This window comes from Arachis ipaensis, chromosome B8 (assembly GCF_059453495.1).
Source record: "Arachis ipaensis isolate K30076 ecotype BB chromosome B8, ASM5945349v1, whole genome shotgun sequence".
NCBI classification, from domain to species: domain Eukaryota; kingdom Viridiplantae; phylum Streptophyta; class Magnoliopsida; order Fabales; family Fabaceae; genus Arachis; species Arachis ipaensis.
In genome coordinates, this window is record NC_142443.1 from 12,304,527 (window position 1) to 12,323,877 (window position 19,351).

Genomic DNA, 19,351 nt, shown 5'->3' on the forward strand with positions numbered 1-19,351 from the left:
CCACTTCCTTGTACCAGTGGATTTACTTCCTTGTCTTCTTTCATCTTTTCACCGCCAATCTTTTGCCCTTCTCGTATTCTTTCTTTTCACGATGAAACCTCTATGTCTGGGATGTATAATATCTGTTGGTCCTTAGGTTTGTCTTCTGAGCTTTGACTTTCTCCACCTTTTTCATCTCTCCTGTGGTGTTCACGCGCCTCTTCTTGTTCCTTGAGCTTCTGTTCTCATTTTTCTTTATCTTCTTCTGTATTTAGCAATCTCATCCTTTCAGTTGCTAACTCATTGTTGTATCTGGGTTTTGTTGAATCCCAGCATGCCATGGTTGTTGGCTTGCTGTAACTTTTCTTTTCATGTCCGATGATTCCGCATTTGAGGCAAAAGCAATCTTGGAGCCTCTCGTATTTGAAATTGATCCATATCTTGGCTTTGTTGTCCTTGTTGAGCCAAAATCCTGCCTGGAGTGGCTGTGTTATGTTGATGGCATCTCTGAAGCATAGAAAATATCTTTTTAGGGTTCTATTCTTCATGGGATCCTCCACCTCTCCCACTATTCCTATGAGATTTCTGATTGTCTTTGCAGTTTCTTTATTTAGATGCTTAATCGGAAAGCCATGGGCTTGAATCCAGAACTCCATGTGGTCATGGCTCACATTAAGAATAGATTCTCTATACAACCATTGTTAAAGATTCATTAGATTACTTCTTACGTTCCACGGACCGTTGTTGAGAAATCTTTTTTCGAGTCTGTTGTTCTTAAAGCTTATAAGAACTTTGTTTCTCCCCACTTCGGAGATTGAGACATCTCTGGGGCTACCCCACATACCCAAAATAGAGTTTTTGATGGCTCTAAACTTGAGGTCTCTGTCTGTGATAATTCTGCCAATCAGATTGAAACAATTTTGCTTAAAACCGGGACTTGGTTGTGTGTTCAGGGTAATGGTGGTGCCTTCTATGGGTTCAGTACCCATGTTTGGTCTGGCCATGATGAAAGGTTATGTAGATTAGAAGAGAATTTTGCTAAGAGTGACGGTTATTCTTGGTGTTTGGGGTTGAGATATTATGTGTTTAATGTTGTTAGATTGACATCTGTTTCAGACAATAATATAATGCTGGACCATTGTTTATATACGACAAGTAAAATCAACATGAGAAAAGTCTTGTGATGTTTGAAGGTCAGGTAGCCATGATAAGTAAGATGGTTATTGACAAATACAAGTTTTGGGTTGGAGGTGAGTTTTTGGTGGAGGTGAATATCTGAAAAGGTGATTTGAATTGGTTATATAGATGGTAATCGTTGAGACAGTTTGGGTTATATAAATTTAAAGAGAGCAACGATTCAGAAAACAGAACCCAGTGTCCTGAGATACTCTCCTAACGAAAGAAAACACTCTCCATCTTGAGAGAAATTACAAATCTACATCCTGGAACGATGAGAAAAAGCTTCTAGAACTATAGTTTTTTTTCTTATTCTAAGGAGAGGCTGATAACCCAAAATAATGAAACCCAAAAAAGATAAAACTACTCTGTAGGCATATTGGGTTTATCGTCCATTTGCACCTATCTTTATTTCTCTTTTCGTTTTATTTTTTTATCAACCTAGTGTGTATAAAATATGAATTTATGATCTGTAGCAATCGACCAAAAAAAGAACTATAGCATTTTGCTTTATGACTATTTGATCAAGAGAAATATCTAACGAGAAAAAAGACAAGAAGTTGTTTGAACATAATGCTGTGTTTTTTTTACATCGATGTTATTTACTCGATCTAAAATTAAGGAGAAGTATTTTTTTATTTACGAATCAATTATTTTGGTATTGTCATTAAAATTGAGCACAAATCAAATTACAGAAATACAACAAAAGAATGTAAATGTTTCAACAACTAAAACAAAGCAAAATAACAAACATGAATAACAATTAAAATCTATGATCCTTTCTTTTATTAATGTATTTCTTATATTTTCTCTAGATGATGCACCACCAATTTTCATGCTGCTTCTTTTTGGATTGGTCTTCCAACATCCATGTCACTCTATTTTCATGATATACATTATTATCTACCATCTCTTAACATTTTCTCCTAACACCATGTCTTCCAGTAAACGTAGTAAGTATGCTAATATCAAAATCAGCTTATTGATATCTTCCTTATGCATTTGGTTTCATAAACTTTTCTTCAACTAATCTGTCTCAATTGTGAATTCACTTTGTCCAACTTCTACCTTTAATATTTGTCTTTTCTTTCCACTCTTTTCTATATATGAACTCTTTTAGGCTTGCAATTTCATACTCAAATTTTGTATGATGAGCTTTAAGTTCATGATTTTATTTTTCAAAACAAAATTTTGTTCCCAACACACCACCTCCTTCCCTTTTAGTCAATCTACTATGTTCTTGTTATCCACTATTACCACAATATCTTCCACCTTAATGCTTGCCTCCTCAAGCATCCATTGAATGACAATTTGCATTCCACTCAATAATGTCTCACCGTTTGAACCTTTTCTAATCACTTCACCCTTGTAGCACCACGCTTCTCCTCCTGTTCTTACCAAGTATTCTCCCACTATATACATACTTAAGTTAGTTAGTCAGCCCTATATAAGGTATATAGTCACCACCTTTATTTACTAACTTCTACACCATAAATTACTCTATTGCATCCTGTATTCTGTTTTTTTCTTATCCTTATACAATTGATTAGCTTGAACTTTCACTTGTTCCCACACTCTTTCCCATGCGATAACCTTGTTTTTAAAAATTCTAACACTCCTACATCTCTAAATAGATCAAACTATGGCAAAGAAAAGGATTATCCATTTTTTCCTTAGCATATTATAAGCGTCCTGTTTCTCCAAGTTTCAAACCAAATTCTAACATCCCTTTATCTAATCCAACATACATTATCATAACATAAGACTGACCACCATAACTTAAATGTAAAATTAAAATTACAATCTAATAACAAATGGTTTACTTTTCGGTGTCTCATTGCCCAATACACAATGTCATGGTAAATTTTAGAAGGTTAGATTTAATAGTATTTGTATAGTTTTCTGGAGTATTTGAGAATGCTTTAGATGGTTCTAGAACGTTCTAGAATATCCTAGAAGGTCCCAAAACATCGGGATGGTGACTCCCACATCTAGCACAAGCTTGCTCATTCAGAGGCTGCTTCCCAAATTTTCTTCCTGGGGCATTATTGTTGTTGGGCCTTCTGAAGTTATTCTGACCCTGATTCCGCTGTGGTACAAAGCCTCCCCGCTTGAAAGGCAAACCTATAGGAGAAAAGATCTTCCCTCGGTTCTGTGGGAATGGTCCCCTATGGCTTCCTCTCTTTGCAGTTGCCTTTTTCACACACTCTTCAGCAACCCTGCTCTTATTTACCAACTATGAGAAAGTCCTGATCTCCATAGGCCCTATTGGACTGAAGATGTCGCTTCGGAGCCCTCCTTCATACTTGATGCGCTTCCACTCTTCAAAGTCTCCCGGAGCTCCCTGACACATGTGGAAAAACCTGAATAGCTCCTCAAACTTGTCTGTATACTCAGATACGGACATAGCACCCTGCTTCAGCTGCAGTAACTCAAGTTCCTTTGCCGTCCGGGCGGAATTTGGAAAGTACTTCTTATAGAATTCCACCTGGAAGGCATCCCAGGTGATAGGGTCATCACCCTGCTGCAGGAGACGTCGGGCTCCCTGCCACCAATGCAATGCTTCCCCAGTGAGCAGATAGGTAGCAAATTTAACACACTGCTCTTCAGATACCAACTGCATTTGCAGTGCTCGCTCCATAGCCTGAAACCAGGTATCGGCTTCAATCAGATTGATGGTTCCCTTAAACTTTGGTGGATTAACCTTTAAAAAGGTTGCCAGCATCATCGGGCCCTGAGGTCCATTCCCGCCATTTCTCCCATTATTATTATTGTTCATCTGCTGCCCGAGTGCCTCAACAGTGGCCTACATAGCAACAGCCATGTTTTGCAATGCCTCCATAAAGTTTACTGGGTCATCCGGGTTGGTTTCCGGCCCTTGAGTACCGGTACGATCTCTCCCAAAGCCTTGACCGCGTCCACGAGGTGCCATCTGGTTCCTATATACACCAAACAATCGATATCAAGTTGATTAGTCTCAATATCGGAAGTCTAGTTCTCAAAGTCCCAAATGTATGCTCATGAACATTTATGCCAGTTATATCAATTAGATATCCTAATAGCACATAAACACATACACAGAGAATGCACAGAAGCATAGTCAGTCCGTCCCTCAGGCTCTACAGGAACGAACTGCTCTGATACCATAATGTAACACCCTACCATACAGAGTCTTATGCTTATGTCATAAAACAGAGGTGGCGAGGTATTACGACCTCTAAAAATAAATTTTAGTATATATAGTAGTGTGAAAAATGTTTATAACCAGGAGCCTTTGAAGAAAAGGGGTAAATCAAAACCGTTAAATTGAAAAGCGCAACACTTCGATCGATAACGTAACGAAGCAGACAAAGGATAAGCTAACACGAGTATATATATATATATATAAGAGTGCCAAAATATAGATAACAAAGCTCAAGACTCGGTTTGCGAAGATAACTGGTCCGAGCATAGAAGTATACATACATATATAGAGGAACTACCCAAAATAAAGCCCAAAATACAGAGTTACAAAGCCTGAGTCTCCAAAATAACCTCTAAAAGGAGTTAATACAATATATATATATATATATATATATATATATATATATATATATATATATATACAGTGGAGATAATAAGTATCTAAGCAAGTCTATAAAACCAAAATAAAGTTCCGAGAGCTAAAAATTTCCGCTAAAGCAGAAGTCTCCAGCATGCCTTAGCGAGGAGCCTCACGTCCTACATCTGAAAACCACAAAATCCGCATGGGTGAGAACCGGGCATTCTCAGCAAGGTAACAGTGCCCAAATATCTAACATGTAATGTCCTAGGAAAGCCGAAGGCAATCCTAGAACTCCCAATTCATAATCAAAGCATATAATTATACTAAACCATGAGAAATGAAAATAGGCGACTAACTATGGTTCTTCAGTCTAACTAAATATCCCATTTCCAAATCCTTCGAACCTCCCAACCGCCACTAGTAATTTGATATGCAAACACAATTATATCAAACAAAGAAATGCACAAGTAGGAGGCAGATACGGTAGTTAGACAATTAGCAAGTAAATATGCAGTCAATTAGGTATTCCAAACAAATCACATATAATTCATATGATGTATGCCTGTCCTAGTGGCTGATGAGTCTCATCTGTCAGTTATAAAGCCAACCCGACAAGTCCTGGTAGCTAACCATTGGATTGTTCCTCTGTCGCGCATCCTCAACTCGAGTTATCCACAACATAATCATAATTCACATCCAACACCCTCATTGGTGTATATTCACGGGAGCGAGCTCATCCGGAACTTTCACAGTGTTCGGCCACACTTACGACATAGGGTCAGCAGAGTATCAAGTCTCCACCTAGAGCACGTGGTGGCTAGCCACTGCTTTCACCCAGGGAAACTCGTATCTCAGATAGGTGGAGTGCTACAATCACAATATCAATATCTCAGCATATATGCATTTATTCTCAACCATAAATCAACATTCATCTCAACCATCTGGCTTAAATTCATAATTCATAATCAGCCATAAACCATCTTCACACACAGCAATTCGGCTCATATCATACACAGCACTCCACCATCCTCCTCAACAACTCATAACATCATCACTAGTCATAATTTCTCATTATACCCCCTTTCTTCATCCTCAAGTTACCCCCCTTCCCTAGCTTCCTCTCAATCACTAGGCATTTTATATTGATTTAAGATTTAAAGGATGAAAATGGGGGTTTATAAGCTTGAAACAACGTCTCGAAAGGTTACAAGCTTGTTGGAAAGGTGAAACATGTAAAAACAAGGTTTTTATAGAAGACAAGGCAGTGTGCGTACACACAGGGGTGTGCATACGCACAGAAAGCCAAATTTCCAATTGTTGAGTGCACGCACAGGACGTGTGAACGCCATCAACAGAATGCCCTTCCCAACGTGTGCGTGCGCACAAGGCTGTTCGCGCGCACAGCTTGCCAAACTTTGTTGGTTGTATGTGCGCATAGAGCGTGCTAACACTCCCAGCAGTAACCACACCCCTTTGTGTGCGTACACACAAGGCTGTGTGTACGCACAGGTTAAAAAGTCACGGGGGTGTGCGTGCGCACACAAATTAGAGATCACTAATTCTGCAGAATTTACAGAATTCATATTTCAAGCCCCAACTTTCAACGATCATATCTATTTCCACAAAATTAGATTTCCATTAAACTTAAACCGTTTTAAAGCTTATAAAATTATCTTTCATTTGATATAAAAAGCATTAAATTTCAAAAACAGTATCTCAAGATATGATCCGTTGAAGTTCATCAAAATTTTGTTTTTACCAAAGTCCATAAACTTCCAATTTCCAAACATACACTTTCAAATTCCATTTAAACTAACCAAAACTCAACCATTCCACATCAAGCATTTCCAACCTCTCATTCAATCCTCAACCCACCAATTCTCCACTTTTAACTAATCTCAATTCAATAAATTCAATTCATAATCAACATTCCACATCTCAATTTTTCAAACAATTATTCAATTTCATCAATCACTAAGAATATACATATCAATATCACACACCAAAGCATGCTTACCAACAAGAGCATCGATCTTACCAACACTTGAGCATATCAATCCATATCACATACAACTTTACATTCTTTACCAATAATTATTACCATTCACAATCATCCTACCATTATACATATATTCAACTCAATTCATATCATCCAACAACTACATCAACATTTCAAAATCCTATCCTAGGGTCACTAGCCTAAGTTTTCACAAATACATTACATTTTAGATACAAGAAACCGAAACCATACCTTGGCCAATTCCCGTTCAACCCGAAACACTCTAAAATTCAACTTTCAAAGTTTCAAAGCTTCCAAGATCAGATTTCCAGCTTGTATATCACCTCAAGTTCTCAAAATCTCCATCAAACTTCAATCCATTCACATATATACCTTGCCTAACACACATAATATACATCCATCTATACAAACTCACTATCTAATCACAACAACCCAAGCATTTGACTTAGGGTTGAGATACTTACCAAGCCCAATGATCAAAAGAGGCAAGAAGACGCTTTTTCTTCAAGCTAATTGGATCCTATAACATCAAAATTGAAAATCTCAACACTTTACCCACTAAATTTCCGAAATTAAGGGCTGAGGAAACCGAATTGAAATCGTATCTTACCTCAAAAACAATTGTATGAGTTTTGTAGAGCTCGACACCACGGTCGCGTGACCGCAAATGGTGCGTCAATCGGAGCTCTGGATCAAAAGTTATGATCAAAGGAAGTTGGAAGTAAATTTGGAAGAAGGGTTTCAATCTTTCCCCCTTTCCCCTTGCTGTGTTTCAGCGTGTGTGTGTTTGAGAGGGGAGAGAGAATGCTGAGCTCTCTAGTTTAGTGGGGCTTGGCTGGGCCTTGGCCCAATATGGGTCCGGTTGGCCCGGTTTGGCCCGTTCGACCCGATCTTGAGCCGATTACTTTAAAATTGGTGTCAAAATTCTCGTTTTAATTTTCTCTATCATATTAAACCATAAAAAACTCATTTCTTATTTTCTAGAATATATTTTAATTTATGGGTTAATTAGTCATTAATTACGCAGATTTTACAAGGCCATCGTGGTGGTCGAATCACTTACTGAGTATCATAGGGGAGACTTTAAACCCAAGTCTTCCTCCAAGCCTAGTTCTACCAAAGGTGAGAGAGACAAGGGGAAGAGTTTCTCAACCAAGAAGAAAGGAAAATACTCTTCAAAGAAAGAGTACGAAGAAAAGAAGAAGGCTTTCGTGCCCAAAGGAGGATGCTTCGTGTGTAAGAGACCACACCAAATGAAGGATTGTCCCAAGCTAGGGACTCTGGAATCTATTGTCGAGGAACGAGAAGCTCAAACTCAAGTAACTGAATGTGTTGGATCTATCCAACACATAAATGCTGTGAAGTGCAAAGAGGCAAGCACTGCAGAAAAGAAAGGCTTGATGTATGTCAAAGCCTTTATCAATGAAAAACCTGTCATGGCTATGATCGACACTGGTGCTACACACAACTTCATCACGCCTGATGAAGTAAAGAGGCTTGGGTTGAAGATCACCGAAAAGAATGGTTGGTTTAAACCCGTGAATACCAAGGGTGAACCCCTTAAGGGAGTAGCAAAAGGGGTTGAGATGACGCTTGGTTCTTGGAAGGGCCTTGTGGATTTCTCAGTAGCACCCATGGATGATTTTAAAATAGTCATCGGGCTTGATTTGCAAAGGAACACAAATATAATACCTATGTCATAGTATGCGTCATGGAGAAAGGGTCTCCATGTATGGTCCCTACAGTCTCTAAAGTTAGAAGATCACCGATGCTCTCTGCTATGCAACTCAAGAAAGGATTCAAGAAGGGAGAGATTACATATTTGGCTCTATTACAAGAGGAGTCAACACCTAAAAGAGAAGACATTCCTCCCGAAATCAAGGAAGTCCTTGAAGAAAATAAGGATGTGATGCCTCCCGAGTTGCCAAAACAACTCCACCTAGGAGGAAGGTGGACCACAAGATTGAATTGGAGTCAGAGTAAAGCCGCCTGCTTCAACACCTTATAGGATGGCACCACTAGAACTTGAGGAGTTAAAGAAGCAACTCAAGGATTTGCTAGATGCTGGATTCATCCGTCTATCGAAGGTACCTTATGGCGCATCAGTCTTGTTCCAAAAGAAGCATGATGGTTTGTTAAGACTATGCTTCGACTATCGAGCACTTAACAAGGTAACCATTAAGAACAAATACCTTATTTCTTTGATAGCCGATTTTTTTTATCAACTTGGTAGAGCCAAGTGGTTCTCAAAACTGGATTTGAGATCAGGATATCACCAAGTGAGAATTACTGATGGTGATGAGCCTAAGACCACGTGTGTCACGAGGTATGGATCGTATGAGTAGTTGGTGATGCCTTTTGGCTTGACCAATGCTCCTGCGACCTTCTGTACCTTGATGAACGAGATCTTTCGACCTTACCTTGATCGGTTTGTAGTGGTCTACTTGGATGACATTGTTGTCTATAGCAATACCTTGGAGGAACATATAGAACACTTACGAACCGTGTTTAAGATCTTGCGAGAGAATAACCTATATGTGAAGAAGGAAAAGTGTTCCTTTGCAAGGGACGAAGTTCACTTCTTGGGACACATCATTAAAGATGGAACTCTCTGTATGGATCAAGGAAAGGTGAAGGCTATCAAAGAATGGGAGCAGCCAAATAAGGTATCTGAATTGAGGTCATTCCTTGGGTTGGCTAATTACTATCGGAGGTTTATCAAGGGATACTCCACCAAAGTTACACCATTAACTGATCTTCTCAAGAAAAATCACTCTTGGGAATGGTCAAACGAGTGTCAAAAGGCCTTTGATGAGTTGAAGGCTGCTATCATAGAAAGATCAGTACTAGCACTACCCAACTACTCAAAGGTGTTTGAAGTCCACATTGATGCTTCTAACTACACTATTGGAGGGGTTCTGATGCAAGAAGGACATCCGATTACCTTTGAGAGTCGTAAGTTGAATGATACAGAGAGGCGATACATTGTCCAAGAAAAAGAGATGACCGCAGTGGTTCATTGTCTGAGAATTTAGCGTCACTACTTGCTTGGTTAACACTTCATTGTCAAGACAGACAATGTAGCTACAAGTTACTTCCAAACTCAGAAGAAGTTAAGCCCCAAACAAGCTAGGTGGCAAAATTTCTTAGCTGATTTTGATTTCGAATTTGAATACAAGTCAGGCAAGACTAATGTAGTAGCAGATGCGCTGAGTCGCAAGGCTGAGTTGGCAGCCATTTCTATGGTTGAAGGAGATATTGTGCATACCATCAAGGAAGGGTTGCATCACGATCCATTAGCCAAGAAGTTGGTAGAGTTAGCTAGAGAAGGTAAGACCAAAAGATTTTGGCTAGAAAACGACCTTCTCTACACAAAGACTATACGTCCCTAAATGAGAAAATCTAAGAAGAAAATTAGTGAGAGAATGCCACGACACCAAGCGGGCTGGTCACCAAGGTCAGCGAAGGACCTTGGAACTCATTGAATCTTCTTATTATTGGCCTCAAATGAGAGATGAAGTGGAGAGCTATGTGAAGACTTGTCTTATGTGCCAATAAGATAAGATTGAAAACAAGACACCAAGTGGGTTGTTGGAACCTCTGCCTCCATCAGAGCCATCGTGGAAAAGTGTCTCTCTAGATTTCATCTCTGCCTTACCGAAGTCTGAGGGTTTGGATCTATTCTTGTGGTGGTGGATCGATTTTCGAAGTACGCTACCTTTATACCTGCCCCTACTAACTGCACTGCAGAGGAAGCAGCACGACTATTCTTCAAGAATGTGGTGAAGTACTGAAGATTGCCTAAGAGCATCATTAGTGATCGAGATCCACGCTTCATAGGACGACTATGGATAGAGCTGTTCAAACTCCTTCGATCGGAGCTTCATTTTTCAACAAGCTTCCATCCTCAAACCGATGGGCAGACTGAGAGAGTGAATGCCTTACTCGAGTGTTACTTGAGGCATTTCGTAAGCGCTAATCAGAAGGATTGGATAAAACTCCTAGACATTGCTCAATTCTCATACAATCTGCAAAGGAGTGAGTCTACAGGGAAGAGTCCGTTCAAGATTGTGACTGGACAACAACCACTTACACCTCACCCTCTTTCTTCCTCTTACTCAGGGAAGAGCCCTGGAGCTTATCATATGATCAGGTTATGGGAAGAACAAGCAAATGTCGCTCATTCTTACCTCGACAAAGCTGCAAAGAGGATGAAGAAATGGGCAGATAAGAAGAGGATGCATGCAAGCTATAAAGTGGGAGGCAAGGTAATGATTAAACTTCTTCCACAACAATTCAAAGCCTTTTGCAAGGTTCATAAGGGCTTAATCCGCAAATACGAAGGGCCATTTGAGATCATTGGACGTGTTGGGGAGGTTGCTTACAAAGTACAACTCCCTCCCTCTATGAAGATCCACCCAGTCTTCCATGTGAGTATGCTTAAACCATATCATGAAGATCAAGATGAACCGAGTAGAGGTGACTCGAGTTGTGCTCCACCTGTGGTGATTAGATCCTTTGATAAAGAAATCGAAGAGATCTTAGCTAATTGCATCGTGCGACGAAGAGGAGTACCACCAAGTATCCAATACTTGATCAAGTGGAAATGAATCCCGATAATCGAAGCTAGCTGGGAAGCTCGTGAAGATCTGTGGCAATTCCAAGAACACATAGAGCGCTATCATGAACAAAACGCGATGAGGACGTCTGCGCATTAGGTGGGGAAGAATGTCACAGTAAATTTTAGAAGGTTAGATTTAACAGTGTTTGTATAGTTTTCTGGAGTATTTGAGAATACTCTAGATGGTTCCGGAATGTTCTAGAATATTCTAGAAGGTCCCGGAATACCCTAAAAGGTTCTAAAAGACTCTGGAAGGTCATAGAGTATTCTAGAAGAGTGTGGATGTATATAGGAGTATGAAGAGTAGTATGAAAGAATATAGAAGTATTTAGAAAGTTGTAATAGGATAGATATTTGTAATGAAGGTTCTAGATAATTAATCTGGACCGTTGATTAGATTTAATCCTAACCATCCATTAAAGAGATGGATGGCTATAAATAGGAGGTGAGAGTTAGTGTGAGTTATGGGTGAGTCACTTATAATAAATACTTGAATAATAAATTGTTCTTCCACCAAAACTTCCTTTCTCTTGTGTTCTCTTGTATTCTTAACTTTCTTGCTAAGTATTGAGGGTTAGACTGACTTGGTCTTAACTCAAGAGTTTGAGTAAATCCAAGTGCCGGCACGGTAGCGTTGGAGTGTGTCCAAAACCGTGACAACAAGCTCCATCCCTTTGATTAATAATATTTCTCTTTATTAGTTTATCCTTCTAATTTGATACTTTAAACTACTTTAGAAACTTCTTTTCGAATGTCAGTCCTTCTAATCATTTATCCCTTTAAAATCTCGTATTTTTTCTATCACTAACACACATCTACCATCCCTCTTTACATATTTTGTTATATATGTTGTTATTATTGGCAATTTTAGCCCATTTCCTTCCACGGCCTGCTGTTCCAAGATTAGCAATTTCCTTCGACTAAATTTCCATAATGGTCCCCCAGATTCAGTCTGTGCACCAATTTAGCCCCTGAGATTCTAATTGCACTATTTATGTCCTCCAGATTGCGCTCCGGGCAACATAATGGTCTTTTAGTGAATTTTCGGCGTGACTCAGCGACGGCGTTGCTTATGTGGCATAGCCACTGCCACGTTGGACGTCAGAGTGTACAGATGACGTGGATTGTATTGTAAAATTTTCTAATGTAGTCCCTGTCTTCATTTTTAAACCCTAAAACTCCGTTGGCCTCCCCTCAATCTGGTTTTCTCCATCAACGTCTCCTTCTGCATCAACGTCTTCATTGAATTGATGTTTTTTATTCTAAAATCTTTTCAAACATGAATCATTATCATAAAAATAGGAATGAGTAGTCAGAAAGAAGTTATGGGCAAATAGACAGTCTGCTGCTAGGTCAAAAGAAAGGAAGATGTGCTACATCGCTGAGCTTGAAAAAAGGGTACAAACATTGCAAACAGAAGCAACATCCTTATCTGCACAATTAATTATCTTGCAGGTGTGTATTAGCTAATCATCTGTATCTGATTTTACAGTATTTTCTACTTTACTCCACTTGTATCAACTCGCGACTGTGATTTATATATGTTTAAACTTCTATCTTCTCAATGGTGTGTATTGTCATTATTTACTATGTCGCTTTCTGTTTGAAAAGCTCTTTTGGAGGAAAAATAATCAATTCATTTTGGTATCTTATGAGCAGAGGGATACAGATGGATTGAATGCCGAAAACAATGAGCTAAAAGTGCGGGTGCAATCGATGGAGCAACAAGTTCACTTGCAAGATGGTAAGCTCATGCTGAAAACAACCTTATAATGTTTCTTAACTTATTATGGCACATTTTGATGTATTGTGTATTACTACTTGGAAATTGAAATTTTGTTGAAGTTGATACACTTGTTATACTATTGCCTTCACTTTAGAAACCATTCCATGAAAGTCAAATTTGAATTTTGAATGTGCCAAGGTAGTTGATCTTGAATCTGATCTTATATCTCAGTTGCTATAAGAATCAGGTCATTTATATTTTCGTGTGTAGCGCTTAACGATGCATTAAAAGAGGAAATTCAGCATTTGAGAGTCCTTACCGGACAAGCTTTGCCAAATGGAGGAGCACCTATGAACTTTGCTTCATCAGTTGGAGGAGAACAACAATTCCAATCCAAAAATCAGTCGATGCACACCATTTTAGCTGCCCAGCAGTTACAACAACTCCAAATTCGCTCACGGAAGCAACAGCATCAACAGCAGCTATTCCAGAACCATCAACCTCAGCATCTGCAGCAGTTTCAGCAGCCACAACCACCACAGCAACAACATGAACATTAGCATAGAATTTAGGAACTGCACCAATTACCCTTTAGTTTGTGTTGAGTTTAGAGTTTAATTTAGGACATAGTCATTCTATTATCCCTTATTCAAGAACAGTAGAAATGGTTCTAATAGTTAGAGATTAAGGATTAGATTTTATATCTTTGCCATGCAAACTAGTCTTCTTGTACCTTTAGCTATGGTAATGGATCATGGAGGTAGATTTTTTTTGTTAGCTAAATCTTGCCATCAGTTTCTTATGGTTTCAACTTTCAAGTTCAACTACACTTTTGTTTGTATTGGGCTGAGTTTTTTATTTTAGGCATAAAACCTAGAGGCTAGAGTAGATAAAAAGATACAAGATAAAGGTGCTTTTCTTTTTTCTTTTTCTTAGTTAATTTGAAAGGTATTTTCTAAAATAATTTTATATATTATTTAAATAAAATAAAACCGCAGATATATCTTGTAATCTTAAAGTTGGGTTAAGCTTTCCTTCAAGAATTATCTCCTTGGCCCTTATAATAAACGAGGGATTCAAAATCACTAATTTAAATAATTTTTTCATCCCTAATTCCAATCCAAGCATTGATATTTGAATTTTATTACTAAGAATCTAACTACACTTTTACAAGAGATTATTTGAAAGAAAACACAAAAATCCCCATGACCCTCTTCTTCCACATCACAAATGCATTAATGAATGAGTAAGAAGCTGTAACCCTCAGTTGCAGGATTAAAATTCCATCAACATTTAACACTTGCACCTAACAGTAAGACTCATTTCTCAATTATGCATGTTCATTTTTTCTCTGAGATTGGGAATAACTATGTATGTTTTTGCTATGAACCAGCTCACTGGTTTTGATTAGAGCTAATACTTCTTTTTGACTACTCATTCCTGTTTTTATGATAATAATTCATGTTTGAAATGATTTTTAGAATAAAAAAATCAATTCAATGAAGACGTTGATGCAAAAGGAGACGTTGATGGAGAAAACCAGATTGAGGAGAGGCCAACGAAGTTTGAAGGTTTAAAAATAAAGATTGGGACTACATTGAAAAATTTTACAATACAATTCACGTCATCTGTATACTCTAACGTTCAATGTGGCAGTGGCTATGTCACATAAACAACGCCGTCGTTAAGTCGCGCCGAAAATTTACCAAAGGACTATTATGTTGTTTGGAGTGTAATCTGAAGAACATAAATAGTGCAATTGAAATTTCAGAAGCTAAATTGATCCACAGACTGAATTTAAGAGACCATTACGAAAATTTAGTCAATTTCCTTCTGTGATCCGTTGGCACTTTTACAAGGATGCTCTTACTCCCGATATATCTCAGAAGGATTCACTCTAGAATACAATAAACAATTTATTATATCAACAACCAATATTTTTTCTTTTCCAGTTGATATGATCGAACTAGTCTTTCATTTAAATTTTATTTATAGAAAGTTTAATTAACACAAAAAATATAATACTCCATTATAATAGTAGTTACGCGACGTGGTGATAGGACAAAGGCAGGTCGTTGTTGTTGGGACCAAATGAAATGACAAAATCAATCTACTATCCCAGACGTTGCAACATGCTATTGGAGCAAGAGTTTTAATATGTCCTTCCACAATAAAAGGCCACCCTTAGATGATGTTATTATACACAATCTAAGGGTAAGAAAGATCCCAAAGAAAGTAAACTGTTGGTTCAGGAGTAGGGAGGGTCCCTAGTACGTGCACCCAAGTAGCCTAGCTCCAAGTAACGCCAAAACTTTATGAATGCATTATATCGTATCATATGGTTACAAACTATCTTATTTTTCAAACATTTCTGTACACGACAAATACTATCTGCAATGCTTGAGTATACACGGGAGGACCTTTAGTGTATATAAAGGGTAAAATTCAAATGAGGAGTAAGTACATGCGTCGTATAATGTATATAATGGTGTTAATTTTAAATTAAAATTAAAGTATTGAATGATTATTTAAAGTTATTCGCATATACTTATTTTAGAATAATAAAGGTATATTTGTGTAATCAGTTTCAAGTATTTTAAATTGAATGTTCGATTCAATAGAATATCAGATGTTTATTATCCTTAATATTCGAATGATTATTCTGGATAGTATACGTGTATTGTATTTGATAAATTAGTAATATTTTATTTTATATGTTCGAATCTGTAGTTCTGTACGATAACGGATGGTTAATTTTGATTTTTTATTTATATTGGGCCAAAGAATTAGCCCATTATACACATTGTATACTTACTCCATTGGCTCTCTAGTGGGATTCAATTCAAATTGTTCTCTAAATATATTTTGAGTGGTTATTTATTTATTTTTGTTTATGGCTATGTTAAGTGTATATCAAAATTAGTTACCAATATAAAATATATATTAAAATATAAATATATATTAAAAATAAATTAAATTATATATGTATTTATATACATATATTAGTGGCTGATTTTAGTGTACAAATAACATTTTTGTTTTGCTTATTACTAAAAAGCAACAACAACAATAATAACAATACTTTGTCCCATTAAATAACAAAAATATTTAAGAGATGATGATAAAAATTAACTTAAAATAATTTAATTTTTTTATTTTGTATTAGTTAATTATTGTTAAAATAATTAAATAATATTAGACGTAATAATTATAAATTATTAATATTACATGCATAAAATTATAAATATTAAGTTAAATAAGATATTTAAAATTATTATTTCCAAATATTATATTAAATAAAATTAATTATATGGATCAAAGTAACTTATTAAATTCTATAAAGTATTATGTCTATAGTGACATATTTTACACATATATAAATCTTGTTTTATCATGTTTCTTGCATATAATAAGACATTTTGCACATATAAATTTTTTTTCACCACTTTGTATAGGGTCTTTTTAAATCTTCTTTTATCTTTAATCAAAAGGCCTATCTTTCATGTAATTTATTTTTCTAATTGAATATTGTGTCAGTCTTCTCATGGCATGTTCAAACTACTTAGAACAAAATTTTATCATTTTTTAAACAATACACACTAATCCGTTCACTTTTATTAATAAAAAAAATTAACAAAACAAAAATTAACTTCAAACTACATTGCTTAATAAAACAAAATAAATAATTCATAGAATAGCATTCATTTGCTTTCCTTCACTTCTTTCCCTGTCCCCCCCTTCCCAACTCTCCCAATTCACCTTTTCCTTTCCAAGGTCCTACCACTTTTCCAGCATCTCACAACTCCAAATTCCCCCATTATTCCATCCAAAGATTTCATCCAACGGTTACTATTCAACCGAAAATTATAGACTTACAAAAATTAAAACATTAGCTAAGATGATAACTCATGTTCTAATATTTTTATGTGAAATTAAATAATTTTTAACTATTAAGTTTAAGTTTTAGAGTAAAGTATCATTTTTGTCCCCAACGTTTGGGGTAAATCCTATTTGTGTTCCTAACGTTTAAATCGTCCTATTTGTATCACTAACGTTTGTAAAAGTGATTCAATGTTATCCTGCCGTCAATTACACATCATGAGCGCTTTAGTTTGAGTTTTAAAAATCTCTTCTTGAAGTTAGAATACAAATGTTTGGGATATAATCGATAATCTACTCCAAAAAATAGCTCATCAAATGTTGAAACTAATTCTTACAATATTTACATAATTTACTTTTCTAGGTATATAATTGAATCTAAACACAAATAGTGGGTATAATATTTAAATCGAACACATCCAAGTGAGAATAATTGAAAAATATAATCTGATTTGTTAGTATAATTGATAGTAGGATAACATTGAATCACTTTTATAAACGTTAAGGATACAAATAGGATGATTTAAATGTTAAGGACAAAAATAAAACTTACCCCAAACGTTAGAGACAAAAATGATATTTACTCTAAGTTTTATATAAAGTATTATTAATTTCACATAAAAATAATTATACATGAGTGAGTCTTGACTCTTAACCATATATGTAGAATTTATGAGGATCGTAATAGTAACAAAGGACATGATCAGTTGGTTGATTGAATTTGGATGGACAGAGCGTCCTTGCAATTCAGTTTCAAGTAGTACCATAAATCATTACACAACACAACACAAAAATACAAAAACAAAGGCCGAGAAAAAATGAACTAGTTTTTGTGGTCCTCACTCATCATTACTGAAGTCATCCATTTAAGTACTTCATTCACCACCTAGCTTCAAGCTCACTCATCACAATCACAACCCTTTGTTGATGGACCGGGGTGGTGGTGAAGACGCGCCGCTAGAGGCGAAGAGGGAGCCTAAGCCGGATGAAGATCATAATAATAATAAGAAGAAGAAGAAGAAGAAAGAAGTGCCGGTGACATGTGTTAGCGGGAAGAAAGGTTCCGGTGGCGGCATGCGGTGTTGTCAAGCTGAGAAGTGCAAGGCGGATCTTGAGGAGGCAAGGCAGTACCATAGGAGGCACAAGGTGTGTGAGTACCATGCCAAGGCTCAGGTGGTTCTTGTTTCTGGCATTAGACAACGCTTCTGTCAGCAATGTAGCAGGTTTATCTCTTCTCTTTTCTTTATGTGCTCTCACAGTATATAATAAATGTTATCTTTTTTATTGGCTTAAGTTTTTTAGACGAATGATTTCATGAGATGATACCAGAGTTTGATATCTATAAAAATTATCTTCTCCTATCTGTTTAAATTTTTAAAATAAGTGGTTTCACTACAATTTTGATATATGTGTGGTGCAGTGGTGTTTATTAATTATTACTCGAAAAATAATAGAGTCAACACTCCTAATAAGTAAAGAAAGAAGTGACTAAATATTGAGTCAAATATAAAATAAATATAATAAAAAAATCTAAGAATCATTTGCTTTTTTTTGTTGTGTGTTTTTGTGGTTGATGTATCAAAAGTAACAATTGTGGTGCAGGTTCCATGAGATAGGTGAATTTGATGACACAAAACGAAGTTGCCGGAGCCGTTTGGCCGGACACAACAAACGGCGAAGAAAGAACTCTGATTCTCAAGCAGAAGGGTCGAGGCGCAAAGGGATATGTCCTCGGTTGAAGAAGGACACTGCCTGTGGAGATGATAGGAGCAGAATTCAGATTGCAATCCAAGAGAGTGGAGCTTATAAACATTTCCAGATAAGATGAAAAATGAAACTTCTTTCGTTTAAGCTTAATTGCTCCCTCTCTTCTGTCATCTTGGGAAACTTACTATTGTGTTTCGTAATTAATCTGTTCCTATGTCACATTAGTGGTGAAGATATGCAATTTGATAATAAAAACACTCTTCTTTCTTCTGGATATGTTAGATACTTAGATATAAGATATTTGAGTCAGATGAACTGAAACTAAACCAAAGGCTTCAAATCTTACCATTTATACACTAAAATCAACTATTAAAATTAATTATTAGTATAAAATATTCAAAATATAAAATACACATTAAATATAAATTAAACTATACATATATTTATAAAGAAATACATCATTTTAGTGTAGAAATAATATTTTTGTTTAAAATTAATCTTCGGTTGTTTTATTTTTTTATTTTATTTTTTGGGTACATTCATGAATTATTGTATCTAAATTCAAATTCAATTTATATTTAGATGTTTTGATTTAAATATTTAACTAAAAGTAAAAGAATATTATGGATCAGAGAGAATATTTACGCTTCTACCAAAATAAAACTTTTTTAGAACAATCTTAAATGTTTGATCATTGTC

At 36.3% G+C, this 19,351-nt stretch overlaps 1 protein-coding gene across 1 annotated transcript; it reads left to right on the forward strand.

Moving 5' to 3' along the window:
• The first annotated feature begins 17,649 nt into the window (after positions 1–17,649).
• LOC107612053 (squamosa promoter-binding protein 1-like) lies at positions 17,650–18,926 on the forward strand. The gene is made up of 2 exons (XM_016313886.3): positions 17,650–18,168; positions 18,548–18,926. Exons 1-2 carry the CDS (start codon positions 17,873–17,875, stop codon positions 18,771–18,773), a joined length of 522 nt encoding a protein of 173 aa, XP_016169372.1. The 5' UTR covers positions 17,650–17,872; the 3' UTR covers positions 18,774–18,926.
• Positions 18,927–19,351: the final 425 nt, after the last annotated feature.